This window comes from Rhinopithecus bieti, unplaced genomic scaffold (genome assembly GCF_001698545.2).
Source record: "Rhinopithecus bieti isolate Rb0 unplaced genomic scaffold, ASM169854v2 scaffold_59762, whole genome shotgun sequence".
NCBI lineage: Eukaryota > Metazoa > Chordata > Mammalia > Primates > Cercopithecidae > Rhinopithecus > Rhinopithecus bieti.
Genome location: NW_016822991.1, coordinates 62,259 through 75,342, shown reverse-complemented (window position 1 = coordinate 75,342; position 13,084 = coordinate 62,259). Strand labels below are relative to the sequence as shown.

General features: G+C 54.8%; 2 protein-coding genes across 12 annotated transcripts in view; one reads left to right on the top strand and one right to left on the bottom strand.

Annotated features, from left to right (window-relative positions):
- The window catches only part of CCDC22 (CCC complex scaffolding subunit CCDC22), a 14,499-nt gene extending 3,295 nt beyond the window's left edge, over positions 1-11,204 (top strand). The window contains 16 exon segments of the mRNA XM_017861178.1: positions 2,801-2,933; positions 3,665-3,771; positions 3,897-3,963; positions 4,063-4,241; positions 7,403-7,597; positions 8,161-8,223; positions 8,314-8,433; positions 8,853-8,972; positions 9,069-9,185; positions 9,295-9,396; positions 9,479-9,586; positions 9,827-9,922; positions 10,174-10,206; positions 10,209-10,235; positions 10,320-10,394; positions 10,826-11,204. Coding sequence (XP_017716667.1) covers positions 2,801-2,933; positions 3,665-3,771; positions 3,897-3,963; positions 4,063-4,241; positions 7,403-7,597; positions 8,161-8,223; positions 8,314-8,433; positions 8,853-8,972; positions 9,069-9,185; positions 9,295-9,396; positions 9,479-9,586; positions 9,827-9,922; positions 10,174-10,206; positions 10,209-10,235; positions 10,320-10,394; positions 10,826-10,939 — 1,656 coding nt within the window. The 3' untranslated portion in view covers positions 10,940-11,204.
- Positions 11,114-13,084, bottom strand: part of FOXP3 (forkhead box P3) — an 18,930-nt gene continuing 16,959 nt past the window's right edge. For 7 of the 11 annotated variants that reach the window (XM_017861184.1, XM_017861188.1, XM_017861185.1 and 4 more), the window contains one exon: positions 11,114-12,437. In XM_017861184.1, coding sequence (XP_017716673.1) covers positions 12,006-12,437 — 432 coding nt within the window. In that variant the 3' untranslated portion in view covers positions 11,114-12,005. The remainder of the gene's footprint in view (positions 12,438-13,084) is intronic. The other 4 variants (XM_017861189.1, XM_017861181.1, XM_017861183.1 and 1 more) reach the window with 1 other exon arrangement.

The following is a 13,084-nucleotide window of genomic DNA, read 5'->3' as shown; positions in this document are numbered from 1 at the left end:
GGCCAGGCTGGTCTCGAACTCCTGTTGTTGTGATCCACCCACCTCAGCCTCCCAAAGTGTTGGGATTACAGGCGTGAGCCACCGCGCCTGGCTTTCTTAACCTTTTTGAGGCTAAGTTTCTACATGTGTAAAATGGGTATAAGAATTGTAGCTACCGTATAGGGTTGCTGTGAGGATTAAACATGAGTTAATGTGTGAAAAGCTGGTTATAATAAGCTTTGCATAAATGGGATTACTATTACTGGATAGGTCTGATCTGGAACCTGTGGCTACATAGTGAATAGAAACACTTTGAACTGACCCAGGAAGTACATGGTGGTGGAGGGATGATAGAGTAACTACCGTGAAAACTTTCATTTAGATGTAGGGGACTGGGTGGCTAGAGCTGTTAAATTTGGGCCTTGCTTGTGCGGTCTCTGTCTCTTAGCAACAGGTCTCAGAGCTCCCTCCATCCCTTGGCTCTCAGGTTCACCCAGCTCTCAGGAGTTGTCACGTTCTTCTCTCTGGGGCTCTTGGTGGCCTTATGAGGCAGGCAGTCTGTCCCGTGGCCCAGGACTGTATGTATTCTTGAGGTTAGCACTTAATAGGGGGGAAGTTTTGTCTTCTGTTTGCAGAGGAGAGTACACAGGCTCAGGCTTCCCGCAGTTCTCTGCTCTTCTCTCAGTGCTGTCTCTCTTGGATTTTGTTTACCTGCTTTTGCTTACACTGATGTTAGTGGGGGTTAGTGACTATGGCTTTTCCAGTGGCCAGGAAGTACATATGGGCTGGGCATGTTGGCTCTTGCATGTAATCCCAGAACTTTGGGAGTCCTAGGTGGGAGGATCAGTTGAGCCCAGGAGCTTGAGATCAGCCTGGGCAACATAGTGAGACCCCCATCTCTACAAAAAATAAAATAAAAAAATAGCTGGGCATGGTGGCACACACCTGTGGTCCCAGCTATGTGGGAGGCTGAGGTAGGAGGATTGCTTGAGGCTGGGAAGTACAGGCTGCAGTGGGCTGTGATTGTGCCACTGCACTCTAGCCTGGGAGACAGAGTGAAACCCCATCTCCAAAAAAAAAAAAAAAAAAAAAGACTGGAGATGGTGGCTCATGCCTGTAATTCCAGCACTTTGAGAGGTGGAGGCGGGCAGATCACCAGAGGTCAGGAGTTTGAGACCAGCCTGGCCAACATGGCGAAACCCCATCTCTACTAAAATACAAAATTAGCCAGGTGTGCTGGCACGTGCCTGTAATCCCAGCTACTCAGGAAGCTGAGGCAGGAGAATCACTTGAACCCAGGAGGCGGAGTTTCCAGTGAGTTGAGATTGCACCACTGCACTCCAGCCTGGGCGACAGAGCAAGACTCTTGTTTCCAAAAAAATAAAAAACAGGTATGTATGGTTGTCTGGCCCCCAGCAGCCTTGGTTTACCTGCAGCAGGCAAAAGGGGTTCTCTTAATCCAGCTGTGTGCTGTCCCTATAGCTCCCCTCTTCATCTCAGCACTGCCATGTTCTGGCATCTTCCTCTTCATATGCCCTGCTCCTGGCAACAGTTTCTGCACCTTAGCCACGTCCATATTTTGGCACCTTTCCCACTCCTGGGATGAGTTTCTGTATCAGTCACAGCTCTTTGATTGCATATGTTAGAAAAAATCCAAAGTAAAATACCTTAAAAGCCAGTGGTTTTCATACTTATTTGACCTTGAGCCTCCAAAATAAATATATCTTGCATTGTGACCCAGTATACTCCTAAGTATAGAATAATGATGGCTTCTAAGTGTACCCTGTGCCAGGCCCTGTGGTAAATAACATGGCGTTAACTCATTTAATTCTCAGCACAACCTTCTGCTGTATGTACTGTTGGTATACCCTCTTTCAGATGAAGAAAGTGAAGCACAGAGGGGTTAAGTGATCTGCCTGAGGTTATATAGTTGGTAAGAGGCAAAGCTTGGGTTTGAATCCAGGAAGTCTGCTTTCAGAGGCTATGCAGTTCTAAAGCAGTGGCAACTCTGGAAGAAAAAGGCTTTCGTAGGCTGGGTGTGGTGATTCCTACCTGTAATCCCAGCACTGTGGGAGGCCGAGGTGGGCAGATTGCTTGAGCCCAGGAGTTTGAGACCAGCCTGGCCAACATGGCAAAACCCTGTCTGTACTAAAAATAGAAAAATTAGCCGGGTGTGGTGGTGTGCACCTGTAATTTCAGCTACTCGGGAGGCTGTGTGGGAAGATCACTTGAGCCCAGGAGGCAGAGATTCCAGTGAGCCAAGATCATGCTATTGCACTCCAGCCTGAGCAACAGAGCAAGACCCTGTCTCAAAAAAAAAAAAAAAAAAGAGAAAAGGCTTTCTTTCTCTCCTGGCCTGCTTCCTCGGTCCCCATCCAGAACTCTTATGAGTCCTTTTGTTTTGAGCTATTGTGCGTCTGGTCTTTTTGGCCTGTTTATTTTTAGGCACTCTTTCTATAATAGGTAGATTTGCTCTTTACCTATGATATGGGCTCCAAATATTTTTTTTTGACTTTGCTTATTATATTTTTCTTTAAATATTTTCTTTCTTTTCATGAGTTCAAAAGTACCCATCTTTTCTTTTATGGCCTCTGGATTTTGAGTCATAGAAAGGCCAGAGCTTTGATCTTGTTTCTTGTTCTCTGTAGCGTTGACTGTCTTCGCTCTGTGGCTCCCCACAGGGCCCAGAGGCCTTGGGGAGCCGGGGGAGATTGGGAGGGTGGTGGTTAGTGAGAGAGTGGGAGCGTTTTCAGCCTAGGCCCAAGTCTCCCAGGGCAGGAGGACCCTGCCTGCTTCCTGATGGCCCCCCACCAACCCTCAGGACCTGGGCTATCCTTTGGAGCTTGGCTATCAGAACTTCCTCTACCCCAGTGAGCCTGACCTCCGAGACCTGCTTCTCTTCTTGGCTGAGCGTCTGCCCACCGATGCCTCTGAGGATGCAGACCAGCCTGCAGGTACTGGGTGTCTGGGGTGTGGGTGGGGGCGGTGAGGGGAGAGGAGGGCCTTCTGGGAGCTGTAGGGCTGAGAGAGGTAGAGGTAGTGAAAAGGTTGATGAGTAGGGATGGCAGTATGTGCCTTCAGGAGAGCTAGGCAGGAGGATTAGGCATCAGAGAGGGGCTACAGAGCAGGGGGCAGGGGGCTGAGGTTGAGCTGACCCCAGTGGTGCATTGGTGCTGGGAGGGGCCTCCCTGACTCAACCCCTGTGCCCTCCCTCTCTCTCACTCTGCTTTAACCACCTAGGCCTCCTGGGTCCTTCTCAAACACACCTCAGTACACTCCTGCCCCTGCACCTTTGTATCGTGGTTACCCTTCCCCTAGGTATCCTCATGGTTCACTCCCTTACCTCTTTGAGGTTAGCCTCCTCTCCATAGCCCTGATCCCCGCCTGGCTGCAGTCTGGATGGTACTCAGAATCCTATTCATGATCTCTTTCCTCTGCTAGCTTGCCGGCTCCCTGAAGGCAGGGACCTTTATCCAGTTTGTTCCACGAAGTAGCCCTAGTGTCTAGAACAGCGACCTGTACAGAGTGGGTGCTCAGTGTTTGTTGAATGACTGAATGTGAGAACGCAAGTTGGATAGATGTGTATCTCTGGATGGGGGTCAGGAGTGGAGGCTGGTCTCCTAGGGTATGCCCTTTTGGATTTGCAGCATTGTCACCTGATTCACTTCCTCCCCATCCCCCATAGGTGACTCAGCTATTCTCCTCCGGGCCATCGGGAGCCAAATTCGGGACCAGCTGGCACTGCCTTGGGTCCCGCCCCTCCTTCGCACTCCCAAGCTGCAGCACCTCCAGGTGGGACCCCCGATTCCCGTGGATCTTCTCTTGTCCCTGTCTGGGTGCCCAGGGTTTTGGCCCCCTACCCCTGGCGACCCTCATCCCACTTCATCCTGGAGGTTCTGAGCCTGCTCTCCCACCAGGGCTCAGTCCTCCAGAAGCCTTTCCGTGCCAGCAGGCTGGTCGTGCCCGAATTGAGTTCCAGAGGCGGTGAGCATGAGGCTGTGGGGAGGGGTGAGGTGGAAGGTGGGGGGGACCCTCATAGCGTTGCCATGCGGCAGGGCCAGCTGACTCTGTTCCTGCCTCCAGAGCCACGGGAGTTCCAGGCGAGTCCCCTGCTGCTTCCAGTCCCTACCCAGGTGCCTCAGCCTGTTGGAAGGGTGGCCTCACTCCTCGAACACCATGCCCTGCAGCTCTGCCAGCAGACGGGCCGGGACCGGCCAGGGGATGAGGACTGGGTCCCCCGGACATCCCGCCTCCCACCCCAGGTACAGCCGGATGCCTGGCTCCCTGCTGTCCGGGCTGCTGCTCACTGATGCTCCTGCTGGTCCTGTGCTCCTCTCCTTCCCCACTTTGTCCCTCCCTTCCGTAGTTTCCCCTCTGTGTGCGCTTACCCAGCTCCCCACCTGAAAGAACACTGGAGTCAGAAAAAAGGAGAACCTGGGACAAGTCAGTATCCCTCCTCAGAGCCTTGGTTTCCTGTGCTAAAAAATCGGATAGTAATAGTGCTCTCCTCTCAGGGCAGTAGTTAGACTGAATAATGTGCGTGAGATTCCTGGCAACCGGAGCAATCCGGATTTGCTACCTGCCTTCATTCATTCATTCATTCATTTGGAGTCTTGCTCTGTCACCCAGGCTGGAGTGCAGTGGCATGATCTTGGCTCACTGCAACCTCCATCTCCCGGGTTCAAGCGATTCTCCTGCCTCAGCATCCCAAGTAGCTGGGATTACAGGCTTGCACCACCACACCTGGCTAATTTTTATATTTTTGGTAGAGGCAGGGTTTTGCCATGTTGGCCAGGCTGGTCTCGAACTCCTGACCTCAGGTGATCTGTCCACCTCGGCCTCCCAAAATGTTGGGATTACAGGCATGAGCCACCGTGCCCAGCCCTACTCTTTCTCTGTTTCTGCACTTGTCACGGATGTTCATTTTCCGGTTTCTAGGTTTTGCACTATTTCTGCCTGTCCCCATTATTCTAGTTCTGTGTTTTTGCTGCTTCTCTTTCTTACCTGTCTCCTCATTTCTGTACTGAATTTCTCTCTTGCTCTGTTTACCTATCTGTTCTCCCTTCTCTGTCCACTTTATCTGTCCCCTCTTCTTCTCTGGGCACCTTTGTATCTGTGTCCCCTTCTGTTCTGTCCACCTCTGTATCTGTCCCCTTCCTTGCTGTCCACCTATATATCTGTCACCCCTCTGCCTCTGTTTACTTCTTCATCTCTCTCCTCTTCCTCTGTCCATCTCTGTATCTGTTGCCCATTCCCTCTGTCCACTTCTTTATCTGCCCCTTCTTCCTCTCTGTCCACCTCTGTATTTGTCCCTCCTTCCCTTCTGTCCATCTCTTTATCTGTCCCCTCTTCTTGTCTTTTTTTTTGAGATGGGGTCTCGCTCTGTCGTCCAGGCTAGACTATAGTGGCATGATCAGGGCTCAAGGCAGCCTTGAATTCCCGGGTTCAAGCAATCTTTCCACCTCAGGCATCTGAGTAGCTGGGACTACAGGTGCACGCGCCCAGCTAATTTTTGTATTTTTTGTAGAGATGGGGTTTTGTCATGTTGACCAGGCTGGTTTCGAACTCCTGACCTGAAGCAATCCACCCACCTTGGCCTCCCAAAGTGCTGGGATTACAGGCATGAGCCACCGTGCCCGGCCGCCTCTTCTCTATCCACCTCTTTGTCCCCTCTTCTTCTCTATCCATCTCTGTATCTGTCCCCTCTTCCCCTCTGTCCACCTCTGCATCTGTCCCCTCCTTCTCTCTGTCCACCTCTCTGTCACCCCTCTCCCTCTGTCCATTTCTGTATCTGTCCCCTTTTCCTCCTGTTCACTTCTCTTTCTCCCTCTCTGCATTCTGCTCTATTTCTGGCTCCTCTTCCTCTTTGTTCACCCGAGTATCAGTACCCCTTTCCTTCTGTCCACCTTTATATCTGTCCCCTCTTCCTCTCTGTCCACCTCTGTATTTGGCCCCCCTCTCCTTCTGTCTGCCTCTTTATCTGTCCGGTATTCCTCTGTGTCCACATCTCTGTCTGTCCCTCTTTTTCTCCACCTGTGTCGGCCCCCTCCTGGTCTGTCCACTTTCTTATCTGTCCTCTCTTTCTCTGTCTTCACCTCTGTGTCTTTTTTATTTATTTATTTTTATTTATTTATTTTTTTGAGATGGAGTCTCCCTCTGTCGCCCAGGCTGGAGTGCATTGGCGCGATCTTGGCCCACTGCAACCTCTGCCTCCCAGATTCAAGTGATTCTCCTGCCTCAGCCTCCCGAGTAGCTAGGACTACAGGTGTGCACCACCATGCCCAGCTAATTTTTGTATTTTCAGTAGAGACGGGGTTTCACCACGTTGGCCAGGATGGTTTCGATCTCTTGACCTCGTGATCCATCTGCCTCAGCCTCCCCAAGTGTTGTGATTACAGGTGTGAGCCACCGCGCCCGGCCATCTGTCTCTGTTTTTATAATCTATAGTAATTTTCAAACATAAATGTAGAGAGAATATTCTGGTGAATCCTATGTACCATTTTGCCAACTTTTCTTCATCTGTTCTCTCCCAAATTTTTCTTTGTTGCTGTATTATTTTAAAGCAAATCCCAGACATCATGTCATTTCAACTCTAAATACTTAGGATTACATCTCTTAACTCATGAGGACATTCAGTTTTCAAGGTAACCACTGGACCATTTTCATGGCTAATGAAGTTAACAATGATATCTTGTGGTTTTTGTTTGTTCTTTTTTTTTTTTTTTTTTTGAGACGGAGTCTTACTCTGTTGCCCAGGCTGGAGTGCAATGGTGTGATCTCGCTTCAGTGCAGCCTCCACCTCCTGGAGGTGGAGTGCACTAAGTTTTGTATTTTTAGTAGAGTTGGGGTTTCACCATGTTGGCCAGGCTGGTCTTGAACTCCTGACCTCAGGTGATCTGCCTACCTTGGCCTTTCAAAGGGCTAGGATTACAGGCATGAGCCACTGCACCCGGCCAACAATGATATCTTAATACCATCCAACACTGAGTTCATAATCAGATTTTCCCAGTTATCTTAAAACTCTGTGTTCTTGTCCCTCTCTTGCCTCTCTCTCTCTGCCTCCTTCTGTACCTGGTACCTTTGATTCCCTGTCTCTGCCATGTCCCCTGATAACCTGTCTATGATTCTTTTGGATTTGGGGGCTCTAGGCTCACCCCACTCTCTTCCCACATTCTTCTCCAGCATGGGGATCTAGTGGGTGGAGAGAAGTATGTCTGTGAGCAAGAGGAGACCCCTTTCCTCAAGGAGATCCCAGGCTGGTGGAGCAGTAGAGCAGAGCAGGGCCTGCCTTAGTGGGAAGGCTGGAGGGTGGGTGGGGATGACTTGTTTGTATACTCTTGTCAGGGGGTCCTTGGAGGAGGCAGGGCCTTGGGTGCTAGGTGGGCCCCTATATCCTTCTGCTTCCCCCGCCTTTTCTCCCCAGGAGGACACACGGGCTCAGCGGCAGCGGCTGCAGAAGCAACTGACTGAGCATCTGCGCCAAAGCTGGAGCCTGCTTGGGGCCCCCATACAAGCCCGAGACCTGGGAGAGCTGCTGCAGGCCTGGGGTGCTGGGGCCAAGACTGGTGCTCCTAAGGGCTCCCGCTTCACACACTCAGAGAAGTTCACCTTCCATCTGGTGGGTGCACCTGAGGACATGGGATGTGTGGCTGGATGTGGCAGGCTTGGAGGGTGGCTTTTTGTGTCAGCGCCACACCTTTATCCACACACAGGTTCCTGTGTTCCCACTGGACAGGCCCTTGCCCACTGGGGATGGGTACCCAGAGGTCCCCTAGCTTCTTAGGGACTTGAGAAAATGTGAATAGGTGGGAACCATGCAAGGGTGTGGGGGTGTTCTTGGGGCAACACCCCCTTTCCTCAGGCAGTTTCCTTTGAGCATATCTTCTGTCCTAAGATGTTCACTCTGAGGGCCCCCCCATCCTTCTCATAGGCATTTGAGGCTTGAGAGATGGGGCAGGTGGGTAGGAGCTGTGTCAGGGTCAGGGAGCTTTCTCCATGAGCAAGCACTCTGGCCTGAGATTGCAGATGGTGCCTTTACCCACATAGTCACAGTCTAGCCGCCATCAGTGCTTGAGTGGGCATGCATGCTGCACTGGGGGCAGTTCTCAGGGGAGGCTGAGGCTGGGCCACGTGAGGAAGGGCCTTCCCCGACAACCAGGATGCCCCTCGTCACTCCCCTAGGAGCCCCAGACCCAGGCCACTCAGGTGTCAGATGTGCCAGCCACCTCCCGGCGGCCTGAACAGGTGAGCAGAGTGGGTTGGAGGGGGGTGTCCCAGGCCCTTGCTTGTCTGCTGGGCCTGACACCCCAACCCTGACTGGCCTGGGCCTCCCAGGACACATGGGCAGCTCAGGAACAGGAGCTCGAGTCCCTTCGGGAGCAGCTGGAAGGAGTGAACCGCAGCATTGAGGAGGTTGAGGCCGACATGAAAACCCTGGGCGTCAGCTTTGTGCAGGTGAGGGGCGGGGGAGGGGCTGCATGTTGGGCTAGGTCAGAAGGAGGGCCTCAGGGTGTGAGGGACTAGATGGGACAAGAGGTGCTCTGTAGAGGTCTGCACATGGCAGAAGGGTTCCTGAGAGCCGTTGGGGATCCGTGGGCCTCTTGAGGGTGGCTGTGAGAATCAGGCCGGGGTGAGGGTCTGTGGGCATCTATGGGGCACCATGGGTCTGCATGGGCAGGGGATTGAGGGGTCCTCGGAGGGTCTGTGGGCATCTGTGGGGCACCACGGGTCTGCATGGACAGGGGATTAGGGGGTCCTCGGGGTCCTTGGCACCAGTGTGGAGCCGTCAGAGAGGCCTGTGGGGGCCACGGGTGTACAGTCATCTGTGGAGCTCCATGGGGGCTGTGGCATGTGACTGGGTGTCCGCGGGCCAGGCAGAGTCTGAGTGCCGGCAGAGCGAGCTCAGCACAGCGGAGCGTGAGCAGGCCCTGCGCCTGAAGAGCCGCACGGTGGAGCTGCTGCCTGATGGGGCTGCCAACCTTGCCAAGCTGCAGGTGGGGTTGGGGATGTGGCTGGCGGGGGAGAGGCAGGGCGCGGCGGGGCGGGGTTGGAGGGCCCAGCCTGTGTGACACATACCCACCCCCCACCAGCTTGTGGTGGAGAATAGTGCCCAGCGGGTCATCCACTTGGCGGGTCAGTGGGAGAAGCACCGGGTCCCACTCCTGGCTGAGTACCGCCACCTCCGAAAGCTGCAGGATTGCAGAGAGGTAAGCAGTGGGGCACTGGGTTGTGGGCAGGCCAGGGAAGACTCGTTCCCTCTCTAGGGGGCCATCCCTGTGCTCTGCTCACTGTCTTCTGCCTGTGGGCTCCTGGCAGCTGGAATCTTCTCGACGGCTGGCAGAGATCCAAGAACTGCACCAGAGTGTCCGGGCGGCTGCTGAAGAGGCCCGCAGGAAGGAGGAGGTCTATAAGCAGCTGGTAAGGCCTGTGTGAGGGACCTGGGTAGCTTAGAAGGGTGGGGGGCAGGTCCTGGGGCAGTGCCTGCTATGTCCCTGCCTAGGTGTCAGAGCTGGAGACTCTGCCCAGAGATGTGTCCCGGCTGGCCTACACCCAGCGCATCCTGGAGATCGTGGGCAACATCCGGAAGCAGAAGGAAGAGATCACCAAGGTACGCTGCCAGGGCCATGGAGGGTGGGTCATGTGTGCTGTCAGGCATAGTGTGGCCACACAGGGACCTCACACCCTCAGGCAGAGCTGTCCAGTCACACTCTAACACAGAATAGTCACACACAATCCATCCCAGTCACCCCGACACAGTGACACAGTCCCTGTCTGGTGCACATAAGGACCCTCCACTGCAGCCAGCCTGCCCCAGGCAGGGGCTCATGGCCACCATGGTGTCTGCCAGATCTTGTCTGACACGAGGGAGCTTCAGAAGGAAATCAACTCCCTATCTGGGAAGCTGGACCGGACGTTTGCGGTGACTGATGAGCTTGTGTTCAAGGTGTGGGGCAGGTTGGGCGGGGGTGAGTGGGGTGAGGCTGGGCTGCTGCCTTGTGCATCTGCTAATGGGCTGGCTGGGGTCCAGACCCAGGCCCTGTGTGAGGCTGGAGGTGCACTGATGCCCAGGGCTGGCTTTGTTTCATGGAGGATGAAGCTAGTGGGGTGGTGGGAGAGGGTGGCCTTTCTTAAGGGCATGGAGGATGGTCAAGGGCAGCCCGCTGATACCTTTGAGGTCGCCTGTTGTCTGGTCAGGATGCCAAGAAGGCGGATGCTGTTCGGAAGGCCTAATAAGTATCTTAGCTGCCCTGCACGAGGTGGAGGGGAAGACATGTGCTGGGGTGGGGCTGCTGGGGGTGGGGGGGGGCTGGGTGCAAGCCTTCTGCTCCTGTTGTCCCCAGAACTGCAGCCAGCTCATCCAGACCATTGAGGACACAGGCACCATCATGCGGGAGGTTCGAGACCTCGAGGAGCAGGTAAGGCCTGGGGGCAGGGTGGGGAGCCAAGGCAGGCGGGGGGACAGTTGCTCAGGTTATGCTGAGAGAGGCCATGGAGCCAGACACAGCCTATGGCTGGACACCCAGCCCTGCCCCTTAGTGCCTGTGCCTGTGACCTGGGACAGGCAAGTGGCCTACTGTGAGCCCCAGCTTCCACCCCAAGGGCCCTCCTGCCTGCCTCCCAGGGCCATGGGCAGAGGCTTCAGTTTAAAGATGTAGGGGGAATCCTGCCACATGGCAAAGGATGCTTTGGGTAGAGGGAACACCACGCGAGGCCTGGCCATGGACAGAGCAGGCTGTTGTTGAAGGTGGTGGGAGGGGCCCAGAGTGGCTGTGATGGGGGCTGGCGAGCAGGAGCTGGGAAAGGGGCTGTGTGTGCGCTGAGGGGGCATGTGTTCATGTTGCCTCAGATCGAGACAGAGCTGGGCAAGAAGACCCTCAGCAACCTGGAGAAGATCCGGGAGGACTACCGAGCCCTCCGCCAGGAGAACGCTGGCCTCCTGGGCCGGGTCCGGGAGGCCTGAGGAGCTGCCGGCAGAGGTCTCTCCCCAGCCTCAGGCAGGGATTTGGGGTGCTAGAGGCAGTGGCCAAGCACATGCCCTAGCTACTTCCTCCACTGCCCAGTTCTTCCTGCTGCAGCCTTGGACCCAGACCCCTGCCCACTGACCGCAGCCCTTATATGGGGTGATAGTCCAGCATGTGGGGAGCTCGGCTGCAGTTTATTGGGGATGGTACTGTGGGTTGGGGGCCTTGAATCCCAAATAAATGAGTAGTTCCTCTGCAGTCTAAGCTGAGGCATGGATCAGGGCTCAGGGAATGGGAGTGAGGTGAGTGGCAGGGGAGACAACGGGATATTTTTGGCAAGTCAGTGTGTGTGGCTGTGTGTGTCTGCATGGGACTCAAGAGACCCACTGTGGGGCTGTGCGTGTGCACATGCATGAGGTAACGCAGATGAATTCTAACAGGCCATGTGGGTGAGTGAGCATGTGTTGGGACCTCAGATCCTGAGGGTACTGATGCTTTTGTGTAGGCCTCTGGGCACACCCGTGTGACAGTGCCCCTGTGGGTCCTGAGGCTGGCTGTGGGTGTGCGCCTTGGGGGATGTGGGTTGTTAGGGCTGTGCTTGTGTGTGATCGTGTGATGATGCAGCTTTGAGGTTGTTTGAGTGTACTGAGGCAGGCTCTTTGTGTTTTGGGGTTTATGTTGAGTGAGGGACAGGATTGTGACATTTTGTGTGTCTATGTGACTTTTCCAGCCCTGAAGTCATCTGTGCGAGCAGCTGAGGCAGGCTGTGTGTGGCTGGTTGTGAAGGCTCTTGTTTGGCTGCAGGGCTCGACTCGGGGGTGTGTCTGGGGCGGAGGTCGGGGCTGGGGCCAGGAATGGGGCCCCTCTGAGCAGCCTTGGGGCAAAGGATATGATGGGGAGGGATGGCTGCCAACGGGGAACAGGGGCCCTGGCAGGCAAGACAGTGGAAATCTCACTTCTTGTTCCCTGTGGGCACATCCAGGGCCTGTCATCTCTGACCCCACCACCTCTGCCTCCCACCAGTTTGGCCCCTATTCGTCCGTCTTCCTTTCCTTGTTCTTGAGGTCAGGGACCAGGTGTAGGGTTGGAACACCTGCTTGGCCTCTGGCTCCGTTTCTTGCGGAACTCCAACTCATCCACGGTCCACACAGCCCCCTTCTCGCTCTCCACCCGCACAAAGCACTTGTGCAGGCTCAGGTTGTGGCGGATGGCGTTCTGTGGAAGGCCGGGGACAGGGATCAGGTGGGCGTCAACCTCTGAGGCCAGCAGCCACCACCAGCGACCCACATCCCATTCCTCCCCAATATGCCTATAAGCCCAGCCCCAGGTCTGCCCACTTTGAGCTGCGGTGGCACTTGAGGCCATCCCAGCCACCGCCACCTCAGAGGAGCTCACCTTCCAGGTGGCAGGATGGTTTCTGAAGAAGGCGAACATGCGTGTGAACCAGTGGTAGATCTCATTGAGTGTCCGCTGCTTCTCTGGAGCCTCCAGGATGGCCTGGAAGTTGGGGGGTAGGATAAGGGGCACGTTCCCCAAAGTTGGGGTTTAGAGGGGCTGTGACCTACCCTGAGCCATCTGACATGGGGGTGGAATTGTGGGGGCAGGTAATCAGGGACAGGACTAGATGTGGGGTGAAGCATGGGGTCAAAGATGGAGTTAGAAAAGGGGTGAAGTGTCGGGTCAGGCAGGGTTAGATGTGGGGTGTGGGTATGGTTCTGGGATTAGGTAAGGGATCAGGACTGAGGTTGGGAGTGGGGTCTTGTTCAGGGCTAGGGAAGGAGATGGGGTTGGGTTGGCATAAAGGCTGGGGAAGGAGTTAGAGTAAGAGCTGGGGTATGTTTAGGGCAAGGTGCAGAGATGGGGTTAGCTTTGGGCTATTTTATAGGTCCAGGAGAGGGTTAGGTATGGGGCTGAGGTGGACATCTGGAAGGGGATAGGTTTAGGGTCAGAATTTGGCATGCTCTAGCCTGGATAGTGGTTTAGGTTTGGATTCGTGGACAGGTTTGGGGTGAAGCTAGCATGAGGGGTCACATTTGAGGCGTGGCTTGGGGCTCCTTGGGGCTGGGGCTTGGGAATGGAGGAACCCACTCTGAGGGCGCTCAGAGGGAGACAGGAGTTTGGGAGGCAGGTCCCCCACCCCATCT